Below are 27,334 nucleotides of genomic sequence, written 5' to 3' on the forward strand. Positions count from 1 at the left end.
CCATTTTAAAAAATTGTTTAATTGCTTTGTACAGCTCCAGTCCGGACACTTTACATAGCTTCATAAACAAGGTAAAAAGCTTCTGCCTTCAGATAAGTTGTTTTTTACTTTCAGCAGTAAGAAATGGCAAGGACAAAGCAAAGCAAAGCACTAAAAGTTATTTTATATATTCACATATCAAACTTGGCTTTTTCAATCTGTAGTATCAAAAGAATAAAATCACTAAAAACAGAACACCTGAATATAAAGACATTAATATACCATATCTAGAAATAAATACAAACTTCAAGTAATTTTTGCCAAACAGGCTACATAATTTATCAAGCATATTCTGCTTGTTCCACTAACCCATAGGTAAGTATGGCATAGTGTTGCATTTGGAACAGCTAAACCCAGGTCAAAGGACTCACCTGTTCATTAAAGCTTAACCAGTCTCTGTCTCTGCCTTACCCAAGTTGGGTGGATAAGATGGGTCACCCACGTGCACAAGTCTGAACTGCTGGAAGCATGCCAGTTTCCAGTCTGTGCATGCTTAAGCCACACTCAGCAAAGTGGCTATATACCAAACACTTTCAAATGCTTCTGCAATGATGTACCTTCTTCCCCTTAATACATGTTTCTCCAAAACAGTGCTATGTGCAAAAGAACCATAGCACACTTCTGCATAGACGCTTTCTGCATATTTCCCACAATTCACTCCTTCCCATCAGCTTCTGCAGTCAGGTAGTTCAAACAGGCCAAGGGACTATGCTAATCCCACTTACCTAAGAACAGGTGGCATTAAATGCAGTAGGATCTACAGTACTTAAGAGTATTTTTCCTTAGCCATTTGTCCAAAAATATGGAGGCACTGCACACAGAAATCTCAGCAGCAAGAGAGCATTCAACAAGATAAGCTACCTTCCTCCATGAATTTGTCTAATCTCACTGTAAAGCCCGAGGGCAAGGATAGCCTTGTCTTTAAGTGTCTGTACAGCACTTGGAAAAAGCATTAAACAATACTCAAAGCCAGCAGCATGTCCTTGTGCAAGCAAATTCCATCAACATGATGTACAAAGGTATTTTTGCTTGATGGTCAAAGTTCTACTATACAGGAGCGGGGAGGGAAGAACCTCATTCCACTTTTTGCACATCATCTATTTTGTTTTTCACAAAATTTATATACCGCCTGCTTGTAATAAAACTTCAAAGTAGTTTACAAAATGTATAGGGACAATCGTTAATCATGCGCCTCTTTTGTCATCTGGCTGGAAATTAAAAATCAGCTGACATTTCAGTCTTTTGTTGTAGGGAAGGTTCTCAGATTCTATCATTTCTGTTCTTCCTTTTTCCTGTACCCCAGCCATTCCAGTCTGTGACACCCTCTTTGAGACTTGGAAACCTGGAACAATATACTGCTGAAGAGATCTAGCACCTAGAGTGGTGCAACAATCAATCCCTCTTCCCAGGAAACTGAGAATTGCAGCTCTAACAACTCTCAGCACCCTTATAGTTTCCAGGATTCTTTTGGGGAAGCTATGACTGCTTAAAGTGTATAATACTGCAGAAGGTAGTAACTGGCACAGATCATTATTGCGCCATTTTGGACCAATTAAGAGTTAATGCGTAACTAGTTCCTTACTTCCTTCCAGGAGCAAGTAAGTTCATTTTGCACACACACACACACACACACACACACCTCAAAACAATAACCTGCAAAAAGCAGGTTAGGCAGAGGTTACAACACTAATACATCACACTAGCTCTCCAGTGTGTCAAGATAGCAAGGCAAAGTGAGAGAACGGAAAACTAAAAAATGAGGTATCATAGTGTTCAACCTACTATAAAAAACAGACATTGAGTTACCATGAAGGAAAACTAGATATTGAGTAGCTGTAACACATACAGGGTTCTGCCTTATTCATAACTTTCTACAGCTGAAAGCAGGTGGGGGTGAGAAAGCAGACGGGCAGAGCCCCCAGGAACAGAATCAACATCCTGGTCTGGGGAGAACCTGTTGCTTTCCAGATGTGGTTGGTGGACTCCAGATGCCATCAGCCCTAGCCAGCATGGTCAGTGATCAGGGATTCTGGGAATTATAGTCCAACACCATCTGGAGGTCAAAGGTGTCCCACCCCTTTTCTAAATAGTTGTTCACATGTGAGTGGACCGATTATGGCATGTTGACTCATGAAGTATAATACATTTTATTAGTTAATAGCCACAGGCCTTGGCAAACCTGACGTCCATTCATGCCACAAATCAATAATTTACAAAAGAAAACTCTGTGGCAGCATTCACAAATAAAAACCACAATCATTGTATTTACTGCACACATAACTTGTTCAAAATCATTAACAAAACACATGCCTGATTTTCTCAGCAGCTGTGACCAATAATGCCACATCAATAATGCAGCACTTGATTATCTCATTATAGCTGTTAATAGATAGCCAGTTTTGTGGTGTGCAAATCTGGATAAAGTTTAATAGCTTCCCCCCACCCACCCACACGGGAAGTTGTGGGGTCCACCTGATGGAGGTGAGCACTGGGAGATTGAGAATATTAGAAATCCTGGGTTTTTTGCATGGCTGGAATGTTTCCTTTTATAGATAAGACATGTTGTGTCCACTTTTTCTCTCGGGCCCTGCCCATCACTAGAAAGTGCCTCCCAGGTTAGCCATGAAGGCATGCAGCCCATGGACTGGAAAAGGCTCCCTGCGCTACTCTAAGATTCCAGCTGGACAATGAGCTGCAAAGGTGCAGCACCCAGTGCAGGTGAATGCAAGAATGACCACAGGAGGAACTTCAGGTCCAGGAAAGCAACCTGGCCTCCGAACGTAAACAACAACAACAACAAAAAACAGCCACACAAATGTTTGACACACAACAAACATTTAAAAAGTATAAATACATTAACAATTTACCCAAAAATGCTTCACACCTTGTACAGGGACTGTGTCTGCACAAAGGCACTATTTAACACAAACCACTGTTACGTAGTAAACTGGAGGCAGAAAAATCATTTGATACCAAACAAAAGAGGTTCCTGGATACCTCCAAAGTGTATTAAAAAAATGGCTTCTAAAAAGACTAGCTTGCCTTATTGGTAAGGCTGAGTGCAGATTGTGATTCCTATGGACTTCCAGGAAAGTCTTGAACTAAAGTACTAGTTACAGAATCCAATTTCCTGAGGCTTTCAAGAATGTTTCTTGTTCTTGCAGTTGCAGATATCTGCTTGAATGTGGAGCCAGAAGTGGTGGTCTCAGAAGCCACAGGGATTGCTAAATAAGGCCCCATCTTCACTGTACATTTAAAGCAGTATCATACCACTTTAAAGAGTCATGGCTTCCCCTAAGAATCCTGGGATCTGTAGTTTGCTAAGGGTGCTATTCCCCTCATAAAGATACAATTCCTGGGAACAGAGAATGATTGTTAAACCACTCTGAGTACTGTAGCTGTGGGCAGAATAGGGGTCACCTAACAATTCTCAGCATCCTTAACAAACTATAGTTCCCAGGATTCTGTGTGGGAAGTCATGGCTGGTTGAAATGGTATGATATAATTTTAAATGTATAGTGCAGATGAGGCATTGATACAATGTGCTGAGGGGACATAAGGTTGTATTCAACTAGGTCCTAAACCCATTGAAATGAATGAATCTCAGTTAGCCATACCCATTAATTTCAATAGGTCTTCTCTAAGTGGGACGAGCAATGCATCTCACCCACAGATTATTGTCCTCTCCCATGAGTAGCAAAACCAACTTTCTGGGGGGAAGCAGAATAACTCTGCATAAGCTTCAGTGTACTGCAGCCTACTTCATCAGATGAACCATGAATTATAGTCCACAGAGCCGTAAGCTATAACATTTGTTAGCTTTTAATGCACCACAAGACATATTTTTGCTGCAACAGCTACCCCTTTGGAAAATGTTTGTGGAAGTACTCAATCTGCATAACAGAAATAAGAATTCTGTGCACAGAAAAGCTGGATTCTGCAATTTGCTAAATGTTTATACCGGGGCTGGCATTGTTTCAAGATAGAGAATTGTTCATATTCTTTCAGACATGTAGCAATGAGATTTGATGGCAAACAACATTTTACATCCACACCTCCTGAAGACATTGGTCAAAGTAGACTTTAGCAGCACCAGAACCCCCCCCCCCCCCATTCACAGCAAATACAAAAGGCATACTGGGTACCCATTTTATAATAAAAAGAAATGGGAGCCACAATGTTCATTGAAAAGGCTCAGTTTGGCAGGATGTTTTACACTGCAGCCTGTGCACCAAGTGAGATAACAATGTAGTTTGGTGGCAAGCACCTGGATCCATGAGCTTGTCAACACCCATGATCATCAACAAAAGCAATTCATCCCTTGTCCCTCTCTAAAAACACACACACACTTTCCCCTCAGGTGGAAACACTGCATGGCTGACGAAGTAGGGGAGCAGCAAAGGCAGCCTCATGGTGGTCTTCAGACTTCTACCTAGGCAGTTATCTTTCCACAAGGGCCAACATTGATGCCGAAATCTGGCATTGCCTGAGCTCTGCGAGTGTGGCTTTCTCCCAGCTGAAGTGCAGAGTGTTTGAGGACCGGGACATTGGCAAGAAAACCAAAATGCTTGTTTACAAAGCTACTGTACTTCCAACTTTACTGTATGCTTGTGAAACATGGACCACTTATAAACGCCATCTCCGACTCCTCGAAAGGTTCCATCGACGGTGTCTCCGAAAATTTTTACACATCCCTTGGGAAGACAGGCAAACCACTATCAGTGTACCGGAAGAAACAAAGATCATGAGTATCAAAGCAATGAGTCATCAACATCAGCTTTGTTGGACTGGTCATGTTGTGTGGATGCCTGATCGTCTTCCAAAGCAACTACTCTATTCCAAACTTAAAAATGGAAAGCGTAATGCTGGTGGTCAACCAAAGAGGTTTAAAGACTGTCTCAAGGCAAATCTAAAAAATGTAGTATAAACACTGACAACTGGGAAACACTGGCCTGTGAGTGCTCCAGTTGGAGAACAGCCTTTACCAAAGGTGTCATGGGCTTTGAAGACACTTGAACTCAGGACACAAGGGAGAAACGTGCTAAGAGGAAGGCATGTTTGGTAAATCCACACCATGATCAACTTCCACCCAGAGTCTTTTCACAAGTAAACTGTATATAGCTTTAAAGAAGAATAACACTCTCCTCCAGGCTCAACTGTTTTTAGAGAGGCTTCACAAGAACAGCTTGCAAGGAAGAAGCTTCGCATGACTATCGAAGTCACTCTTCAAGGACATACAGGCCCTGGGTAATCAGGGCAGCTCTTATTTTATCCTCAATGCCTTTGAGGTCCATGTTACAGAGCGCCTCCAGCAAAGAGCCCAAAGACGCCCCCTTCCCATTCATGTCGTGCCAGGTCCGTAGCATCTGGAACTGCTGCTCTTTCATATCTCCGACATGCGTCAAAGCAATAGCATCCATATCGTTATCCAGCAACCCGAGGGCCCTCATGAATCTCTTCCAGTCCCTCAAGGGAACCTCTTTAATAAAGATGTCGAAAGACAGGCGCAAAGCTGGAAGGAAAGGAGAAAAATTAGGAGCTTTGTGTCTGCAGGAGTGAGACAAAAGACAGAATGCTTTGGCACCAAGCTCAAAGTTTAGTTTCCCTGTGGGCTTCTCCTTTAAGGTAACAATGAAATAAAAACACAAGTTGCTTCACCCTTATTAGTTCTGGGAAGGTAAATTGGAAATGTGCATGTAATGACTTGTGAATTTCAGAAGATGAACTGGAATCTAGCATCATCACCATCACTTATTAGTCAAAAGTGACTCAATTCACCTTATGGGGGGTACATTAGAATCAATGATAAAAGGAGTAAACTACAAACAACTTTACTGTGTGTGTGCGCGCGTGCATGCACACACAGATCCAAATGAACCCACATGATGAGCAGAAGAGAAGGCCACATACACACTTAAATACCCTCCAAATTAAGGTCCAAAAGATTGGTTGCAAAAGAAAATTCACTGCATACAATGTACTGCACACTTTTCTTGCCCCAGTATAGTGGTACCACTAGCCTGGAACAATGTTCCCATTAAAATCATGTAAGCAGCCAAAGTCCTGATATCTTGTTACCTGCTGAAAATGTTAGTTCTGCCAAGCATTTATGGTGTTCTAGTGATTCTGCTGTTGGTGTGGGTGTGGGTGTGTTTTGGGGGTACAAACTTGTAACACAATCCCCAATCCCTTGTCTTATTTTCAAAAGCAGGGGAACTGTTTGGTCTCAATTCAGCTACTTTAGGTCTTTGTTTAAACTCCTAACATTCCTGGATGCTTAATTTCTATTTATAGCCTGACACAGCAGAATCAATTCTATTCCAAACTGACAAAGAACCATTTAGATGTTGTTCTCTGTCCCTGGGATCTTGTGCCAGTTATTCTCTGTCTATGGAAAGGGCTGCAGCTGCCTGGTGAAGCATATGTTTTGCATGCAGATGTTCCCAGGTTTAGTCCCTGGCATCCTCAGGTAGGGCTGGGATGGAAGTGCCTGCATCTCTGGAGAGATGCTGCTGGCCGCTGTAGTTCAGGGGTTGCCAACATGGTGCCCTCTAGATGTTGTTGAACTCCAGTTCTCATCAGCCCCAGCTAGTATTGCCAATGGGCAGAGATGAAGGGAGTTGTAGTCCACCGACATGTGGAAGATACCATGCAGGCTGTTAGACAGATCAATGGTTTGAGACAGCTATTGTTGGCATCCATCTACCTTGAGAGACAATGGACTGCACCTCCAGGGGTGAAGTCAAACCACTGTTAACAGCACCAAAGTGACCTCCTAGGGGCACAAGCCTGGGCCATTTGTATGGAAGTCCTGGGCTGCCCAGAAGACAAGACCTTCTGGGCCTTGCTAATGTGGTCCAAAGGAAAGCAGAGCAAGACAGTTGGCAGCAGCTTGGCTGGCAGGAGACATACAAGGTGCCATCCAACTGCCTTAGGGACTCTACTCTGGATTTTGTAGGGTTTAATGCTTAGCCTTCTCTTCTCCCCAAGATCTCCCACAAGGCAGCAGAGGTTTAGGATCAGAATTTTCCTTCTCCTAAATGGACTACCTTCCCAGGTTGACCTTCACTCCCCTCTACAGCAGAAACCGCCTTCTTGACTGTTGGGCCCACTATTGGTCTCGTCTGCTCAATCCATCAATCACATGCAGGGGACGTTCCTAACTCACAGAAGATTGGAGACCCAGCGGCTACCCTCACCTGGTTTAGCCAGCCAGTCGAGGTCGTTCCCAGGGTGTGGCAGCTGCCACATGCTGACAGCTTCTAGGAGCCACAGGTGAGAGCAGAGTTCAAGGAGGGAACTTGGCATAACGTAAAACAGTAGCACTGGTTCCCACTATTCCAGTTATTCAAGCACTCATATTTATTTCTTCCTGCACTGAAAATGCTATCTGAACTAAGGAAGTTATATTTAGGGTGGTATTCAAGCATGTTTTACTCAGAGTAGGCTCAATGAAATTAATGAACCTGATTGAGTTAGGTCCATTAACTTCAGTGGGTCTGAATGTGCCTATTGGTCCAAAAAAGCTTGGAGACCCCTGATTTAGCAATATATTTTAAGTGACTGTGCAGGCTAAGAATGTAAAGACATTTACCAGTCATTTGATCCTTCCCATTTGCAGGAACCAGACTCCTTCTCTGCTCTGTAGAGACCTGAACCTGCAATGGGTCAGAACAGAAACAAACCACATGTATTACTAAAATGAATGATGGAAGAGTACCGAAAGGATATTCCAGCTCTAGGTAAAGTTAGAGAATATTCTTTTCAGCTGCTGGCTGATAGGCAAGAGATATCCACCAGCCTCTTTGCAGTCTGAATTAGCACTCTGCACCAGCCTCCTTTGTTCCAAGGGGCTTTAGAGGCACCCCAAGACGGGTAATGCTAGAAGTGCAACAGCAGAGATCATTCTGGGTACAACTTCAGGGTTAATTCTGTCATCAGTAAGTAAGCAAGCTGCGGGTTTTTTGCTTAGCAACCAAGTAGCGTGGCAAGATGCTTGCTGGGGTAGCACATGCACTGATTGGCTGATTAGTTCTGAGAGTGTAAGTTGGGTTGAATGTCTCTGCTCTGCACAAGGTCTGAAATAAGAAACACCTCTGTTCCTTTCTCCTCAAATTATACCGTTTTTGTTCATCTTTCCTCAATAAAGTGTTACCAGATTTGTCTTCTCTCTGAACTTTGAGTTATTTATGTGACTTGGCTAACAGGCAATACCTTGTGCTTTTTCATCCTGTTTACCTCCTCTGAAGAGCCAGTTGTTTGCAGAGGTGTGGTTTCAGACCCTCTTGCATTGGAATTGACACGTTCAAGTGAAGACGATTGGATCCTCTGGTTAACCTGTACATCCCACAAGACCTCTACTTCCTGTGGTCTACGAGTACATTTTCGCCGCAGTCCTTGGAAAATCTTGCAATAAAACACAATGCAATTTTAGCCCACCAAAATGTTACTTGCTTGTGCATGGGTAGATTTTGCCTTTTTAAAAAAAGATACCTAACCTGCCACCTTTACAAGTCATATCTATCAGAATCCTGTCCCACCAAGTTAAATGAAATTTATTATTGATTATGTTTGCATAGGCTTTCAGTCTAATCTATCCCCATGGGCCAATGGGCCAGGGCTGACGGGAATTGGGAGTTCAGTCACAACTGAAGGGCCACAGATTTATCACCCTTGATTTAAGGGAAAATTCTTGTTCCAGTACATGTCTTTACTATGGATCCAAAATATGAACTGCCCTGAGACCTGCAGGTATAGGGCAGTACCGGTATATATTTTCAATAAACAAATAAATAATTTTATAAGAAGGACTGCTGTGAATAGGAATGCCCCCTTCTAAAAAAGCAAGTTATGTTTTGAGGAATGAGGCACTCCAACTTGATAGAAAACAAAGTGCTATTTCTACAATACACAAAGAAATGTCACTAAATTTACACATGACCATGTAGTCTGGATACCCAATTTGGAGAGGAGGGATTCACACCCAGATTTTGACATTCTGCTATACTGAATAGATTTAATGGGTTAAAATCAAAATTATGCAACCCACTATATTCTGTGGGAGGAAATATTTCTGGAATTTTGTGAGCTAGAAGTGGGACTTAGGTTCTCTGTTCTGCCTCTTTGAAAATGAAGTAATAGTAAAAAATAAAAACAATAAGGCCTTTCAACTGAGAAAGGAATCCTGATATTTTTGTGCAGTAATGCAATAGTGAAGTCACAATGTTATAACTAATATTGTGAAATAGGGGAAGGGGCATAGCTCTATGGTAGGGGACTTGGTTTGTATGCCAAAGGTCCCAAGTTCAACACCCAGATATCTCCAGGAAGATCCCACCCCGATACCCTAGAGAGCGGCTGCCAGTCAGTGTACACAATACTGAGCTAGGCAGAACAGAGGTCTAAACTTGGTATAAAAACAGCTTCCCATGTACCTTTTTAAAGATGTCATAATCTTGCAACCAAAAAATAAAATAAAAAATCCACTTATCCCTAATGATTTTACCGGTCTCTAAAGAAGGAAGCAGGCCTCACCTTGGAGTCCCACACACTTGTTACAGATCCTTTTCTGCTGTCTGTAAGAGAAAATAGGGTGTCATTACTATTTATTTAGAAGCATTTATGTACTGCTTAATATTTTAGCAAGCTTCCATCTGTAGGGTCCTGACCTGACCTTGGCTTGCCCCGACGTTCATCCATTAAAATGACTAGCCAAGACCAGAGGTTTCCCCATCAGCTTCAGGCCTCACATTTCAAAAGGGAAAACCCAGGACTACAGTGGCCAGACCTCCTGATTCCCTACACCACACACAATGGGGGAAGCATGTTAATCAGTGAGGCAGTGGTGAGAAGCCAGCCACTGGCCACTTCCTGGCTGCCCTGGAACTGCTGATGACAAAAGAGATGCATGAAGTCAAGGGCAGGCTTTGCACTTCTGTCAATGACCAACACAATAAGCACAACTTCGCATTTCTCCCTTGGCAGGAGGACTATTGCTGCAAATAAATCCTACCCAAACTTATGCCTTTCAAGTGTTTGTTGGGTTACAGCTCCCATTCTTCCTCACCAGTGGCCATGTCAGCTGGGGCAAATGGTTATTGTAGTCTGTCCATCACCCCTGTCATCAGGGTGTGGAGAAAAGACTTGATCTCTTGCCCTCTGTTTCACCTGAGCAAGTCAGGAATATACAAATACTTCCCAAATACATGGGCATAGGATGAGTATTGTCTGCCAGCAACATTGAGAAAGGTGACCAGGTTCCAAGTTGAAGATCTTGCAGTTAGCCACCAAAAACCCTCTGTGTGCCATGATCACCAAACCTGATGCCGCAGTGATATAAATAAGATAAAGGTGGAAGGAAGTTCTGGGGATTGTGGTGGGACACAAATGGGTGGGTGGGGGAGCAGAAAATAAGGTGTGTAAATAAGGTGTGCTCATACGAGCAACTTAAATTGGGCCTGGAAGAGAACAGGGAGACAGTAACATAATATACTGGCATCAACAACTGTTATTGACCCTCAAGACAAAAAAGGTGAATTCCGTAAATGCAATTTGTCGTTTCCATGGCAACTTTGTTCCTTTGATCCACATTAGTGGATTCTGAGCTATTCATAACTCCAACAGAAATAGTATTATCAGTATGTGGATAATCTCAACTTTGATGCAACAGAATCCCCCCCCCCAACTATGTGTGCAGAAATCTCATGCACCCAAGCAATGGCTGGGTATGATTTTCAGTTGTTGACAGGGCAGGCTTTATTGTCCCTTCTCTCCATTGCATGTCTAGAAAAGCAAATTAATGGGGTGGGGGGCAAAACCTGTAGAATTAGGCAGATATGGATTTAATTCAGATTGACTAGGTGAAGAATTCTAGTTCTTTTCAGTTTAGAGAAGACTCGGAAGCCCTCATCTTAGGACACAGAAAAAGGATTCTGTAGGATACTGAAGTTAAGCAGATGTGGACCATGTTGGCAGTCTGGATGGATGGCCACAAAATCCCCATTTAGCAGCACAATATACAATGCCCTGGTCTTTCTATGGTTTCCATGCCCATTTGGAACCTCACCCATAAAGGAGGCCAGAAAGATTTCTTACCTTTAGTACGGCACTTGCAAATTCCAACAGCAACAGCAACAACCAGAGCGACACAAGCCAGAATACCCAAAATCAAAAGTATATGTCCACTGGAACCTCAAGAGAAGAAAAACAGCACGTTCCGTTACATATACAAAGTGATAATTTGGATTTTATGTGGGAAACCCAAAATAGCTGAAACAAGGACTATATACACTCAGTGGGAGGAAATAGGCAGAAAGCTAGTGGGGAAGATATGGAATGGGAAAGGGCTGCCTGGAAACCTGAACAATATTCTACACTAAAGTTTGGTTGCAAGTTCCGCTTGTTCTGTTTGAAAATCCTTGGCTAAACAGAATACTGCCTATTGCATTAACTCTGCACACACATACAGAATCTACTAGTCTTACCTGCTGCAGGAGTTTGAGAGGTTGCATCAGCAGGACCTGGGGCCTTTACACACTGCATGTCACTTTCAGGGGTACAAGGCTGAACCATCGTTTCTCCATCAGGACACCTGCCAGGCAAAAGAGGGAAACCAATGTAGATGGAACTAAACATTTTCTTGACTTAAAGGAAGCTGGAATATCAGGTGCTTCCCTTAGAGATGGAAACAGTTTCAAAATAATCATGTGGGTGGGCAAATTAGGGATGTTTTCATGCAGCAACCAAGAATCAAACTGAAACAGTCCCTGGACTTTTGAATCTTGCAATAAGGTTGTCCTTTGCTGTAAGGATAGTTCTACTATTTTGCACCCTGCTGCCTGGTGATGGGCAGCTCAATTTTAGCCCTGTAGGGGATGCATATTTAGGAAGGTGTACCTAATCTATGTCACCCTGGACAATTTAGGGAAGGAGGATAGGATATAAATAAATGTAAGGTAAAGGTAAAGGGACCCCTGACCATTAGGTCCAGTCGTGACAGACTCTGGGGTTGTGGCGCTCATCGCGCTTTACTGGCCGAGGGAGCCTGTGTACAGCTTCCGGGTCATGTGGCCAGCATGACTAAGCCACTTCTGGCGAACCAGAGCAGCGCACGGAAATGCCATTTACCTTCCCGCCGGAGCGGTACCTATTTATCTACTTGCACTTTGACGTGCTTTTGAACTGCTAGGTTGGCAGGAGCAGGGACCGAGCAACGGGAGCTCACCCCGTCACGGGGATTTGAACCACCAACCTTCTGATCAGCAAGTCCTAGGTTCTGTGGTTTAACCCACAGCACCACCCGTGTCCCTAAAAAAATGTAGTAAATACATAATAAATAATAATCTGCCTTCAGTCATTGTTTAGCTCTCCCAGGACTGCATTATTTCAAAATGTGGATGAGGTAGTCTATAGGTTTGGAATCATCTATAATGCCCTGTGATAGTATTATATAGTATTATATAATTATAGTCATGCCTTCATCTTGAAAGGCTAGGTTTCAGTATAAAAGGGACCCCTCCCTACCCGGCCCCCCAACGTGGGAGTAAAGAAAGAATTCAAGCAGGTAACTTCTAGCCTGCATCCTGAAGAGACAGTCTTAGGTACCATCATGCTCACAAATAAAATCTCAACTTATAGTACTGTTGTATACATGTCTGCCCCTCAAGTAAGCCTATCTGTGTTTAAAGGAGCTTACTCCCAGGGAAGTGAGTACAGGATGGCAGCCTAAGCTTTGCTTTAGGGTTGGGAGGCATTTCTATGAAATAATTTATATGACAAAATGGGTCCCATGCAGTTTACAGGTATAAAAGCCATACAATTAAAATCCATAAGTAAACAATCCTCTCAAAGCATTAAAACATTCACAATTTAAAAATACAATAAAACTAGCCAGTTAAAAATGTAACAATTAAAAAAAAGTTCAAGCAAATCCTTGCCTGAACAGGCATGCTGCCAAGAGCCAAGGGACAGGATGCCAATACTGATAGGGCCTTCCATATTTCAGCAGGGAGGTCATTCTACAACACTGGTACCACCACTAAAGAAGTGCTGCCACAAGCAAGAGTAACTGGGTTCCATTTGCTGATCTTAATGCCTTTACCTGGCTGTGCATGTATGGCATGTTTCACATGGAAGGCTGGGGGAGCAGAAGGTGCCGCTCCTACAAGCACACTGGGTGTCACTGGTTGTGGAGCATGGCTGTAGCACCACCTCATCTGGAAAGACAAGGGGACTCAAGTAAGACAAGGGGACTCACCTTTTCTCCAGAACAAGGAATCCTGGGAGAACTGGTGAAATGTGCCAGATTGATTACAGCATCATAGTAGTTGCTTTGATGCAAGTGGAGCTATGCACAAAGTGAGATTTTTCAGTAACAACAAAAACACACTCAGCTTTAGTAAAAGAAAAAGAAAAGCAAGCTTCCAGCAAGCATTATTACCGTGAAGAACCTTGAAAACATGTGGGAAGTATCTGGTGGATCTCAGAAATCTGCTCTGGAATTATAATAAATTAAAGGCAAGATGGTTTATCAGCAAAGTATTCTAAAAAATTAACAAGACTTTTTGATACAACCGCTGAAGGATGTAATGAATGAAATATTAAATACAGGAAAAATACCAGATTCATGGAAAGAGGTGTATATAACATTACTTCCAAAACAAGACACAGACCTGCTCTCAGTTAAAAATTATAGGCCGATTTCTCTGCTTAATCATGATTGTAAATTATTTGCCAATATAATGGCAAATTGTTTGAAACTGGTGTTAAATAGTTAATTCATCAAGATCAATCTCACTTTCTTCCTGGCCGACAGATGAAGAATAATATAAGAAATGTAACTGATATAATAGAGTATCTGGAGGTGAGGAATGAAAAGCAAGCAGCTTTGATGTTTGTGGATGCAGAGAAGGCCTTTGACAGCGTTGTCATGGATCTTTATGAAAAGAACTATGGAGATGATGAATTTTGGAAATTTATTTCTAAAGGGAATTGATGCAATTGATACAGACCAGCAGGCAATGTTGATAGTGAATAATGTAGTATCAGAAAAATGTAAAATTACAAAAGGGACAAGACCCCTGTCATCATTAATTTATTTTAGTATTAAAGAATCTGATGAACAAACAAAAGGTATAACAGTTGGGTGCAAAGCATACAAGCTAAAAGCATTTGCCTATGGCTTTGAATTATGTGACAACCTGGAAAGAAATAAAGAAAAATATGGATGTTTGGGGAAGGATGAATTTATCACTATGGGGAAGAATTTCAGTAATGGAAATGTATTGCCAAGAATGCTATTCTTATTTCAAACAATACCCATAGTCAGAGGAACGGAACACTACAAACAATAGCAAGAGATGTTTCCAGATTTATCTGGCAGGAGAAGAATCCAAGGATTAACTATAAATTATTAACAGGTGCTAAAGAAAGAAGCGTTTTTTCCCTGCCGGACTTGAAATTATATTATGAAGCATCCTGTCTCTGCTAGCTGCGGGAGCGGATAACCTCAAAAAATACTGATTATCTTAGACCTTGAAGGTCATGATAATAAATTTGGTTGGCATGCATATTTATGGTATGAGAAGACCAAAGTGCATAAAGGGTTTCTGAATCACCTGGTAAGAAAATCAATTTATGATGTATGGGGAAAATATAAAAACCTGTTAGAGCAGAAGACACCATATTGGCTTTCTCCATTGGAAGTGATATCGCTGAAAAAGACTAATGCAAAAAGTGAATGGGCAACCTATGGAAGTAGAACAACAATTGAGATTGAAAAGTTTTGAGGACATAAGACATTTAGTAACAGACTGGTTGCAATATCACCAGTTAAATAATGTGTTTAATATGGATAAGAAAATGGATATAGTAAGAAATTTTCAAGGTTTGAAAAAGATTTATTGGAAAATAATATGAAGTTACTTTCTAAAATGTCTAAGTTGTTGCTAGAGTGGCATATTAAGGACGAAGAAGTTAAATCAGTAATGATACAATGGGCACAAGATATTCAACACAATATCGAATTTTCATCTTGTGAAAAGTTATGGAGGGATGACTTAAAATTTACAGTATTCTGTGTGTTGAAGGAGAATTATATGAAAATGATGTATCTGTGGTATTTAACACCTATAAAACTAGCTAAGATGTATAGAACTGCTTCAAAGGTATGTTGGAAACGTAAGGAGAAGGAAGGCACGTTCTACCACATGTGGTGGACACGCAAGATAAAAGCATTCTGGGAAATTATATATAATGAGTTGAAAAAAATGTTTAAAACAACATTTGTGAAAAAAACAGCGGCTTTTTTACTAGGAATTTTAGGTGCAGAGATACCAAAGGAGCAGAGACTATTATTTATGTATGCAAGGACAGCAGCGCACATACTACCGGGAAGATCAGAAACCAGGAAGAGAAGAACTTTAAGAAAGAATGGGGGAAATTTACATTGTACTTAAGAGAACACTGTAAACAATTAAAAACTTTGGCAGGATTCAAGTAACGTTTGTAATGTACTAAAAACTGAGGTAAAATTGGATTATATAAGAAAAACAGAAAACAAGTGAAGCAGTAGAAAAAGATTGAAAATGGTAACCATGAAAGGGTGAAGGCAAATCAAAAGATTCAGGGAATCCTAAATGATGGTGGTGTTGTTTTATTGTTTGAATTTAGATTTGCAATGTAAAACTCAATAGAATTATTTCTAATAAATAAATAAATTATGAAGTACACATTACCACTGTCTAATGTAAACTGCCTCTGGAAGTTTCAAACAACTTGGTTCTGCAGTACCTACGTAGTAACTGCAGAGAAAATCCTTTTGCTCTCATGCGCAGCTCATAACCATTGGCTCAGCTGTGAACGCAGTGCAAGGCTGTGCTCTGCCTCTAGGCCAAAAGAGCCCCCAAGCTGCCCCAACTCAGTACCTAGAGGTCTGCACTCTGTGCAGGGGAGGCATCTTTCAAAAGCATTCAAGTATTTGGAAAATTTATTATTTTCACAGGGGTGGCAAACCCCTTCAGTTCCTGAACTCTTGCAATGTTGGAAGACAGAATGACCTGCAAAAGAAAAGAAAGAAGTGTATTAGAAAAAGAGCATAGAAACCGTCTCACAGGCCAGGAACTGCTCACTGACTATTCATGTAAGAAAACTCAGTCTCTATGCACACAACAAATGCACACTGGGGTATGTGTGTTTTTGATTGTGTGCATAGGTGTTTGTGTGGTGAGAATGTTCACAGAACCATAGAACTGAATCTTAGAATTGTAGGGTTGGAAGGAATCCCAGGGATCATCTAGCCCAGCCCTGCAATGCAGGAAACTTTTATACAACTGTATATTGTATTTATAGCTTCAAATGTAAGTTGCTTGAAGACCTTGGTAACAAGCAACTACTGGTAAATATTACTAACTACTACTACTAATGTAGTACACATAATTTGTGAGCATGCCTGCAATAATATTTTAAGGCAGCACGTCACTTCACTGAGGGGCCCCAAACATTTCTTTTCTTGAAGGCGGGTGGGAATGGCGACCCTCCAATATCCCCTTCTATCTCATCAAGTAAACTGGCAGCTTTCTCCGCAGCTTTTTATCCCTCAAAAACCAACTACTGTACAGCATGAGGGAGAATGGTAATCAACCTGCTCCAAGCCTATCAATTGTTTCAGTTCTTCAAGTTTCTGAACTTGACTTCCTTCATCTATTCAAGGCTCTTATCTGGAGAGCAAGCCAATTGGGCAAAAGTTTCACCAGGTTTCCTTTTAATCTCTTTAGAAGTTTTTCTGCACTATTCAGCAGTAAGCCCAACATGGGCTCTCACCCTTTTCTCAAAGAGCAAATAATCTGAGGTTTCTTCATCCCTCATTTCTGAGCAAACCTCAAGGAGAATTCCACAAATCTCTGGGTGCAAATATGTTATTCTGGCTTCATCTGGAACCTTTAAATCATTACAAGTTCTCTCAAAACTAAATAGTCTCCACATCACCCCCTTTTTCATAACATGGAAATTTCTTTTGTTTCACTGAGGCAATTTCCTCACTTCTCTGTGGACTTGGTAAATCTGCTCTTAGCTGTATTTCTTTTATATTTTTATATATTTCTTTTTCTCTGACTGTATTTTGGCTAACTGAATCTGCTGTTCTGCTTGAAGTCTGTCTTTTCCCTTTTCTACTTCTATCTTGGCCATCGCAAGTCTTATTTTCATAAATTCTAACTACTGACTAGAACTTCCCTTAGAAGCCACTCCTTCTGATTTTGCTGTTTGTGACTCTTGAGTTTTATAAGGGAGTGCCATTTTCTGCCAGTAATTTTCCTTTATTCCTTCACAAAAATATAAAATACTTTATTGTATCCTTGTATTTTACTTGTGGGACTACTGTACTTAGTTCTCAGTTTTAATTTCAGATCCCACTGCAACCACCACTGTAGTGTGCCCACCCCACCCCCCTTTTCTGGCTTTTTTGAAAAAGTAAACTGTCACTTAGAAACTTTGGGAAGTTAAACAGAAAAAGGATTTATTGCACAGAAATATTTCAGAGCTGGAAGTCTTCCAGGAATCTTTCTCTGTGTGTAGATGTCACAGGCTTCTCAATCAGATGGTACATTTACAGCTTTGATTTTCTTCAGTTACTTAAACTCGCCCCAAGTGTTAGAGAGCTGAGGGTCCTGAAAGAGGCTGGTACTTTGTCCTTTGTCTTTCAGTTTCCCAGCCTTTAGAAATCTCACACCTGAGGCTCCTCTGTTAGTCTATCAGAGCAGGGGAGCAGCACATACTCCCTTTCTAACTGGTTTCGGATTATTCTCCTCTAACTCTCTCCTTCCTATTGAATTGGGATTTAAGTGGAGAATTCCTTCACTTCTCCTCTCCCAAAATTCAGCTTCCCAGTTCTCCTGTGTCTGTATACCTTCGAAAGACATAGCCACTGTCTTTCAATCTAACCCCCAGCTCAGAGACTGCCTTCTCTGGCTCTAAATAGTTCCTCAGGGCAGATGTCACACAGAGTTTATACTGCTATCCAGTTTAATGCCAGCAACCAAAAATGTGGTGTCTCTACCCGCCTGAGTGAAGCTCCAGCTCAGCACAGAGCTACATCCCTCAGGTGGGATTCTGCCTGCGCTGCACCAACAAACTCCGCTTTGACTGAACCTTCTGTCACAGAAACGTTTACTCCTCACCTTTCCTTCCTGATGGAACCAAAGGCAAAGTACATAAGAAGCAGGTACACTGGGTTCCCACCCTGACCCTGACCAGGCCTAAACTGGCTTCGGTTTGCTAGGTGGAGCATCACCTGAGGCCATTTCCCTGAAAATCAGAAATGGAAGATGCAGGAAAAATAGTGGCAAGTTGTTTGTGGTATTTGTGCTCTTTTTAAAATTCTGTTATACTGGAAGCAGACACTAGTGAAGGAGGAATATCTGGTGTGACGTACCAGACTAGCCTCACTCAGAAGCAAGAGCAGAATGAGATTGAAGATTATTTTTTGGTCACAGAATGTATTTTAATTTTTGAACCAGAAGGAGGATCGAAAACCTCCGAGTCACTTCCTTACAGTAGGTTGAATTCAGCGGCGCCATTTTTCTCTCAAGTAGACCTATTTTTTCCAGTCCTCACTTATAGCTAAATGTGGATTCCAGGACTCCTAGACATGGTTTTCCTTCTGGATTATGAAGCTGGGTTATTTTCAAGTTCTAAACTGCTGTTATATGGACCTCCTAGCAGGTATAACAGGACCACACCTGCTCAGCTTCAGCAACGTCAGGTGCTCCTAAGCCTTATGCATTTCTAAAAGCTAGTTAAAACAATCAGTATTTTTGCTTGTATATACTATATGAAAACTCCTTCTTACGCAGCTATTCATCAGTTACTCTGGTTAATATTTTTCAGAGTCACAAAGATCAGGGGGCGAAAACCCAAATGGAGCCAAGTAGGCAGGCATGCAGGGCAGACTGAGTCAGATCAATTTGAGGATACAGTACCTGCAGGGCATTTCTTACAAATACGCCCTTTGTGTTCATAGAACTCATCATTCTGTTTCAAGGCCACAGATACGGCGTCTTCTGGGTTCTGGGTTGCACCAAGGCTTGTTGCTTTGGCTTCAAGCTGATAGCAAAGACAAGAGGGGAGAGGAGTTACCTTAGACTGCCTCTGTCCTAAGACTTTCTGCTGAACTGGCAAAGTTTATGATCAATGCCGCCATGGTGTCCACACTTGTTAACACCCCAATTCGCCTGTGGTTTTGGAGGGTGATGGGGGCACTTTGAAAAATTGTTGCCATGCCTGGAAGGTTTCAGACTTCTGCTCCCTCCAAGGAATGAATCTTACATCCAGACTTAGCTAACCAGACTCATTTTAACAGGAGTTCATGGATCTTCCAGCTGTTCTCAGTGCCAGACGTACAAATGTCCCCCGACTAGAAAGCAAAGGTCTTCACTGCTGCTGCTCTGGTCTCTACTCACCCCTCCTTCCTCTCAGAGCTGCTTAAATGCATCAGACTATCTAGCACAGCCCAGTGGAGAGCTGGGATTTCAGGAGGAAGTCCTTCCACCCCTACCTGGAGATGCCAGAAATTTAAACTGGGACCTTTTACACATAAATGGGAAGAGTTTGGCTTTTCATTAACAATGCAGACATCAATGGGACATCTCAGTTCCTTTCTCTCCCCTACTGATTGGTGAATCCCAATCTTCTCTGTATTGCAAAAAAGTCAAGTCTTCTGTACTGAAAAACACACACACAGACAACCACCCACCCCACACCTTTCTGCACTCAAGTTCCATTCTATCCCCCTTCGTGATTTTGCAACCTACCACTGGAGCTGGGCCTTTGGGGTGCCCCCCCACCACACAGAAGCACCTGGCTTAGAAGCTGATTGGCCTGCCCCAGAGTACCAACCAGCCTCAAAAGTTGGGAGATTGAATCCAACATATTTCCTCCTCTCAACCTCCACCACCCTGACCAGCATGGCCCCCCCCTCCAGGCTCCTTAATTCAAAGATAAGCAGCGCAGCCCAAAGCACCCAGCTCGATGAGCCCTCTCTCAAGGGCACCTCAAACAGAGACCAAAAGCGCTTTCATTGCCTACTGGCTGCCCCAAGCCCAGCTAAAGTCCCCCCCCAGGGGCACCAGGTGGCTTAGCTCTGCAGCTGGGCTCTGGAGCTCTGGAGCCCCAACAGCCTGCAGAAGGGCAGCCATGCTCCAAGCAGCCCCAAGAGCTCAGCCTCTTCTGACTCTATAATGGCTAACACACACTTCTGGATTTTTTTATATACTCATATTAAACATTTCCCCAAACACCCTCACTTTCTTGCAAGTCCACCACATGTGAAAAAAGATCCACCTACCTCTTTACACTTTCAGCAATTACAGTGGTACCTCAGGTTACGAACCTAATTCGTTCTGGAGGTCTGTTCTTAACCTGAAACTGTTCTTAACCTGAAGCACCACTTTAGCTAATGGGGCCTCTCGCCGCCACTACATTATTTCTGTTCTTATCCTGAAGCAAAGTTCTTAACCCAAGGTACTATTTCTGGGTTAGCGGAGTCTGTAACCTGAAGCGTATGTAACCTGAGGTACCACTGTATTAGGAACCTTCTTACATATTTTTGATAATTTGTTAGGTGTTAAGTACCATCTATGTATCATCCTCATATAGTTTTTTGTTTTTTGAAAAAGCATAGCAAGTGGGCAAAACAAACTTCTCGTGGTAGAAGAAATTATGCAAGATCATTCCACACCCCTCCCCAACTGGCCACATTTTAGACAAATAAGAATAATACAGGAGCTATAGAGAGGTGTTCTCTCCACTGGTGCTGTAACCCTGTCACCCCCTCCAACTACTTTCTGAGGGTGAAGCATTACATCATCCTCGCCTTGTCTACACATTTCAGAACTGCTTCTTTCAAACACTGATAAGCTGCTGCTGATTGCTCAGAATTGAACTCCACACACCCTTGTCAGCCTCCTTGTTCAGACAGCAGATAAGATATCCAAGAAGCTTATCTAAAAGTAGAAAACAAGCACAAATAGCAGAAAATAAAGCTCTCAGTCAAATGGACTAATGCTGAAAACCTAAACAAACTTGCTATGAGTAAGTCTGTGTACACACTTTAATGGCTTAAAATACAGTGAGGTTCAAGTTGCATTTGTACATTGCTTTACACGCCAGAGGGGGCAAGGATGTGTTCACCTGATGCACATTACCCATCTGGTTTCCCCACACTTGCAACACCCCCCCCCCATTGTTATCTTGCATATGCAACAACCATGTCTCCTGTCCATGCCTCAGCTTAACTGAATGTGGCTAAGTTTTCAAATGGAATGGATACCAATTTGAGGGGGAATGCATCAAACAGCAGTATTTGTTAAGAAACTACACAACAAATATAGATTGTGGCTAATGTCATGTATACATGTCTTCAAACACCCGCAATGGGACACCAGCTATGGTCAGTGGTGCTTATTACTGTTTTAAGAACATGCAAAACAGAAGTGCTAAATGCCAACCAGTTATCCCAGTGGCTTTGGATCTACCAGCTAGAATATTGCTTATTAATAATAAGCAATATTGGGGAGAATACTGGCTGGACAATGTTTCCTTAAACTGCACTAAGTAAAATACTTTAAAATAAATAAATGTTAAAAATTTGAGGAAACTCTCTGAGGAGGCTTCAGAAAGGAAGGTCATAACCTTGCCTTGATTTGATCTAGTATCTGTTTTGAAAAGTGCTTTGTCTGCCTAACCATCTGTTTGCTATGGGTTTGGCAGTCACTCAGAATATCTTCACCAAACTTGGCACAATGATTCCCAAGGTGGGGACTGTGGTTTTCACTGGTGTTGGGATGCCAGCCACCATATTATCACTTCATCAGCAACTCTGTTTTTAACTGAAAAGGGAACAAGTTAACCAGCAGCAAACAGTACTGCCTAGAACCATTTCAGCTTAACCCTCCGATTCCTGCTGATTAGGTACAGCCACAATAGCCACAGAATCTGGTCTACTAACCATACATAAAAGCTTCTTTCTACAACAGTAATGTAGATAAGAACACCGCCTGTAAGAAAAGCCTTGCTGCATCTGGCCAAAGGCTCATCTAGGCCAGAAGCTGTCCCTCAAAGTGGCCAACCTGCTGCATGTGGAAAGTCAACATACAAGACCAAAGCACAACCACTTTCTCTTCACTTGTGATTCTGAGAACTTATCCAGAGGCAGAATAGGAAGGCCTGCGTTTCCATTAAGCCATAAGCATCAAAAGTTAACTGTTGGTACCTAGGAAAAACTCCAAAATACTCAGTTGGATAATGCCTATTAACGGTAAAGGGACCCCTGACCATTAGGTTCAGTCGTGGCCGACTCTGGGGTTGTGGCGCTCATCTTGCTTTACTGGCCAAGGGAGCCGGCGTACAGCTTCCGGGTCATGTGGCCAGCATGACTAAGCCACTTCTGGCGAACCAGAGCAGCACACGGAAACGCCGTCTACCTTCCTGCCGGAGCGGTACCTATTTATCTACTTGCACTTTGATGTGCTTTCGAACTGCTGGGTTGGCAGGAGAATGTCTATTAGGAGCAACCAAAATGTCACAGAACTATGGCAACCTTTGAGTTTTCCAGAATGCTTAATCAGGCATTAAGTTGCTACACCAAGCAGGCAGAAAGGGGTGCAGGAAACCACAAAAACATACAAAAATTAGAAAGGATGTTGCAGTCATGAGGTCAGCTTATCCTTTAGGCTAATTTTCAGAAATAGGTAACAATCCTTGTTTAATTCCAAAATCCTAGGTGTTTAACTCAATCCCTGTAATCCCTGTGAGAAAAGTATTCGCAGTGCAATCTCCATCTTGGAAGCAAGTCTGCAAGTTGATGTCCTCGCAGTAACAATCAGCCTAATATTTGTACATCCACATAAACCGCACCAATCTCTTGCCTGATGAAGACTTATCAAGCTCTCCAAAGTTTGCACAATTGTATGACATTTTGGTTAGAACTAATGAAGCTACTACCCAACTATACATTTTGGAACTTTTGCACTAGAAAAGTTAACTGCTTCTATTCACCAGTCTGTTTTATTTTTAATTCTAGAATTTATGCACCACATAGCTTACAACTATTAAAAAATGATGCCAATATCACAAGATTACGATATTAGATTTAAAAATAAATAGCGGAACAGCAAAGCAGTAAACACACTAAACTTTTAAAAGGCCCTAATGGGGGAAAAACATGTATGTGATCCAAAACACAATGATTCACCCTCTATGAAGTTTTCAAATAGTGTCTTGAAAGAAAACCACATTTTAAAATGTATTACTAGAATGCTGCCTCTACATCTTTAATTCCAACCACTCTCACAAAACCTTCATCTTCTCCCTCAAAGAACTGTTTTAGCAGAAATAGAGCAAGAAATATAGAAGTTTATAAAATGTATTTTACAGTATTTCCATGATGAGGAAACATGAGACCAACTGTCTTAACTCAAAACTACCATCCTGAAAAAGCTTACACCAAAGTAGGCCCATCAGCTCATAAGTGCCTGTAAATAATTTCCTTTTATGCACCTCAGAATCAAAATTAAGGAAATCATTTGAGAATTTAATTTTGCCAAAAGTCAGCAGGAAAATCCAGGATTAAACCCCACTGGCATTTGCTGCTGCTAAACTTATGCACCATAAATCTAGTGTTTCGTTCACAGTTATTTAAATAGGGCTGGCAAGTTGATGAATTAACTTTCTGCCAGCTTCACACCAGGCCAGCACAGCAAATGATAAAATACTGAACTATTATGTGGCAACCCAAACTGTGGGAAAAGGAGCGGTCACACGAAGTCACATCACTGTAAACCTGGATGCTGCCTATGCCCACTTTACCTAGGAGAAAGCCCCAGCAAGAGCCTGGATGCTGCAACACTAAGTCTAGCTAGAAGTGCATGAATATTGCCAAGTATTGCGTCAGAAATAGGTATGTGCCGGCTGGGCTGCGCAAGGGGGCTGTCTCCCCCAATAGGAGGGGAAGAGCGGCTTGGCCAAGATGGGAGGCCTTAACCCATCCGGAGTCCTTCCTCCGGGGGTTTCCACTATTTCCAGAATCCAGCCTTCTCCCTCCCCCTTTTACATCCCTTATTTAAAAACCGGGTCTGGCTTCCAAGGGGTTGTTCATTCAAAGACCTAACTAGAGAATTTTTAAGGCAGTCAACACATCCTACCTGCCGCGCTTGGCCATCTTTGTCTCAGCGTTTCTTGCGCGACCTAACCAGGTCTACTCGAGAGCAAGTCCCACCGAGTTCTCAATAGGGACTTTCACCTAAGCGCTGAGCTCTGCTAAGCAACGCAGCACCAAGCAGCAAAATCCTCGACTGTAAATCCCCCCGCCCCCCGCTTTAAGGCACCGAGACTTGCCTCTCGAAGGCAAAGAAGCGCAAAAGCACTTTTCTTGATTACCTGCGAATGCTATCAACTCGGGACAAAAATTCAGAAGCGGGACAAGGTACAGGCCTTTAAAAGAGGCCCAGAGAACACATGTTCCACGGGGCCCCTTTTTAATGTATCTAATGCCAAATTAAGCACCGATCTAAGTCTCCAGTGTGAACACTAAACTTTATTCACCCGCACACCAACGGTCCAAATCTGCAACCCGCTCCGACTCCTGTTTCCAGAGAGACGCCCCCCCCCCCCCGGTGGCCAGTCCCGCTGCAAATTCCCCGATTTCCCTCGTCTGCTCCCCAATGGAGAGGCGAGCAGACAGGACTTGCCCGGGCATGTTCTGGATGCAAAAAGGGACTTACGGGAAGGCTCCCGACGCGCGCGACTATCTGAACTGCTCGATTACGCGCCCCCCAAACTGCGAGAGGGGATGGGGCTGCCCGCCCCTAGACAAGTGGGGGGGGTTCATATCTAAACCCACCCCCACCCCGGACTCCTTTCCCTCCAAGGCCAGGCTTCTTCTGCGAATCTTTCCCAGCCCCTCTTCCCGACTCGGCCCGGGCACGAGGGCATGTCCGAGACCAAAGTGGGGCACCACGCGCCCAGCCCCTAATCGGGGGCCACTTCTGTTCTGCAATAAGAAGCAGCGTCCGGAGAGCCACAGGGCCCATTTGAGGTCTATTCTCGCGCAGTCGCGAAGCGCGAAGGAACCCAAAGAGGAGCTCCAAGGAGTCGGGGAAGTTCGCTACTCACCAGAACGCACAAAATCACCCAAAGCGCAGGAAGCCGCTTGGCTGCCATGGCAGGTCTGTGGCGATGGCGGAGCTCGCTTTCCAAGGGACAGGAGCACATCCCGGGCGGGCAGAGAAGAGCGCCGTAATGAAATGTCTGAGCAACAACGGCGACAAACTTGAGCCCAGCGCGACACCTTCGCTAGCCAGAGACGCACTGCCAGCCCGACCCGCGCCCAGCGCACTTTCAGGGAGCCGAGGCGCCGCCCATCGCCTGACGTCGCGTCGAGGCTCCAGGGGATTCCCGACGCGACGCTCCTTAGTTCGCACTGCCAAAGAGGGATCGCGTTATCGCCCCGAAAGGTGCCGAAAGACTTCGTGGGGCTTTTTGCCGCAAAAACGAGTGAATTAATTTCCATTTTAGCTCTTTTTCTTTGTTTGCCATTTCACCAAATAGTCCCAGGATATCACCTAGACACAAAATAGCACCTATCACAATTAAAATGAGTACAAAACATAGTTAAAGTCATAAACTGAAATCAAAAAGCAAAAGCAACCGCTATTCGGGGGGCGGGGACAGCACAGAACAAGGCAATTATTATTATTATTATTATTATTATTATTATTATTATTATTATTACTATTATTAATTTACCCCACCCATCTGGCTGGGTTTCCCCAGCCATGCTGGGCGGCTTCTAACAAGGATTAAAAATACATCAAAATGTCACACATTAAAAACTGTCTTCAGGCAAGAGGATCCCGCTAGGCTGAAGGCCTGAATAAAGTAGGAGTGCCTCTTGACTAACTGTGGCAAAGGATACAGTAGCACAAAGGAGACGCACAGCCCTAGAAGTCACTTCTCCAGGTGCACAAACCAGTCGTGGGAAAAACAAAGGGACATGGGGCACCTGAGGACATAATGAGGTTGTGGTCCTTGCCCAGTTTTATTTGACTTACTCCTGAGTAGACATGGTTAGGACTGTGCTGCACATTTGTTAGTCTTTTGAAAAATACCACAAGAATCTTTACTGGTCAATTGGAAGCTGCTCTGGGAGCCTTTTTAGCAAAAGAAAAGAGAAAGAATGGTTTCCAATAATTAAACTGTTGCTGCAAAAACAACATAGTCCAGTAGCACCTTAATTTGCAACTCTTAGCAGAGTTGAAGTGACCTATCCCTCTGGGTCATTGTTACAAAACCAGGAACAAAGCATGCCCAGGCCTCAAATCTACAATCCAAAAGATATGACAGGATTGTATTGACACACAAAGAGGAAAGGGAAAAGGAGTGAAAAAACCAAAAACAAATCCAGGCATTTACTCTTAAAGTTACAGTCTATAGCCAGTTGGGGTAGGAGTGCATTTGTGTTAGGCCCATCACAGATTTGAGCTGTTGAGACTTTTGTGCTGCCAGCATTTTCTCCTCTGTATCCTGTCACCTGCCTGACTGGTAAGTGAAGGTAAGTATAGAAAAAGTGCCAGGCCTCATCTAGCACCCAGGTGGTCTCCTAACCAGGTACCAGTGATCCTGACTCTGCTTAGCTTTCTTGACTGGACAGGATGGGGTCTAGGGATGAGGAGCAAGCTGGGCTGTGGGCCTTTGCAAATGCCCAAGGATGCTAAGCTCCAGTGCAAGTATACAAAAATAAACTTAGTAGGTTTTGTTTTACGTATTTTGAAAAATAAATTTTATTTTACAGTTTATTATTGTTTATATTTTGAATATTTTGTCTTCACAAAAAGTTCCAATAGACGTAGCAATAATTGGCCATGTTCCCAAGCCTGCTGACTGCAATGTAAACTTTATTTAAATTTCATATTTAGCCTTAGTAGGACTTCTATAGGACTGTATCTGCCCTTGGTGTTCCTAAATGCTGGTGGATCTAAATCTGCAAAGAGAAATTAGCATTATAACACAATTGAAAGTCAATTAACCCCTGATAGTTATTCTAATTTTCTTACCATTCTCCTACCTGTGTCCTGTATATTTAAAGCATATATTGTCTGTGGGATGTTTTGCCTTAATTCTAGTATGTTTTCTCTTTTTTGCATTGTTTATATTGTTATTATTTCATTGTTATCAGATCATTTCTGTACCCTTTAACATATGTTGTGAATCACTCTTTTTATACTGTAAACTGCCTGTGTTCTTT

At 42.6% G+C, this 27,334-nt stretch overlaps 2 protein-coding genes across 3 annotated transcripts in view; one reads left to right on the plus strand and one right to left on the minus strand.

Annotated features, from left to right (window-relative positions):
• Positions 1-25,465, minus strand: LOC310832135 (tumor necrosis factor receptor superfamily member 10B-like). 2 transcript variants are annotated; one of them, XR_014558143.1, is made up of 11 exons: positions 25,204-25,465; positions 19,014-19,137; positions 15,963-16,094; positions 13,139-13,253; positions 11,523-11,629; positions 11,134-11,229; positions 9,574-9,614; positions 8,278-8,445; positions 7,634-7,697; positions 3,691-5,551; positions 1-3,213 (listed from the first exon to the last, which is right to left on the minus strand). XR_014558143.1 is itself a non-coding variant. In XM_083713704.1 (10 exons), the coding sequence occupies exons 1-10, from the start codon at positions 25,300-25,302 to the stop codon at positions 5,259-5,261; spliced, it is 1,239 nt and encodes a 412-aa protein (XP_083569830.1). In that variant the 5' UTR covers positions 25,303-25,430; the 3' UTR covers positions 1-5,258. The 2 variants fall into 2 exon arrangements, 1 of the variants encoding a protein (XP_083569830.1); XM_083713704.1 differs by having other exon boundaries at positions 1-5,551; positions 25,204-25,430.
• R3HCC1 (R3H domain and coiled-coil containing 1) overlaps positions 1-27,334 on the plus strand; it is a gene marked incomplete at its 5' end in the record, with an annotated part of 426,543 nt that overhangs the window by 322,168 nt on the left and 77,041 nt on the right. The window lies entirely within an intron of this gene.

This window comes from Podarcis gaigeae (genome assembly GCF_964106915.1).
Source record: "Podarcis gaigeae genome assembly, chromosome: 15".
Lineage (NCBI taxonomy): Eukaryota > Metazoa > Chordata > Lepidosauria > Squamata > Lacertidae > Podarcis > Podarcis gaigeae.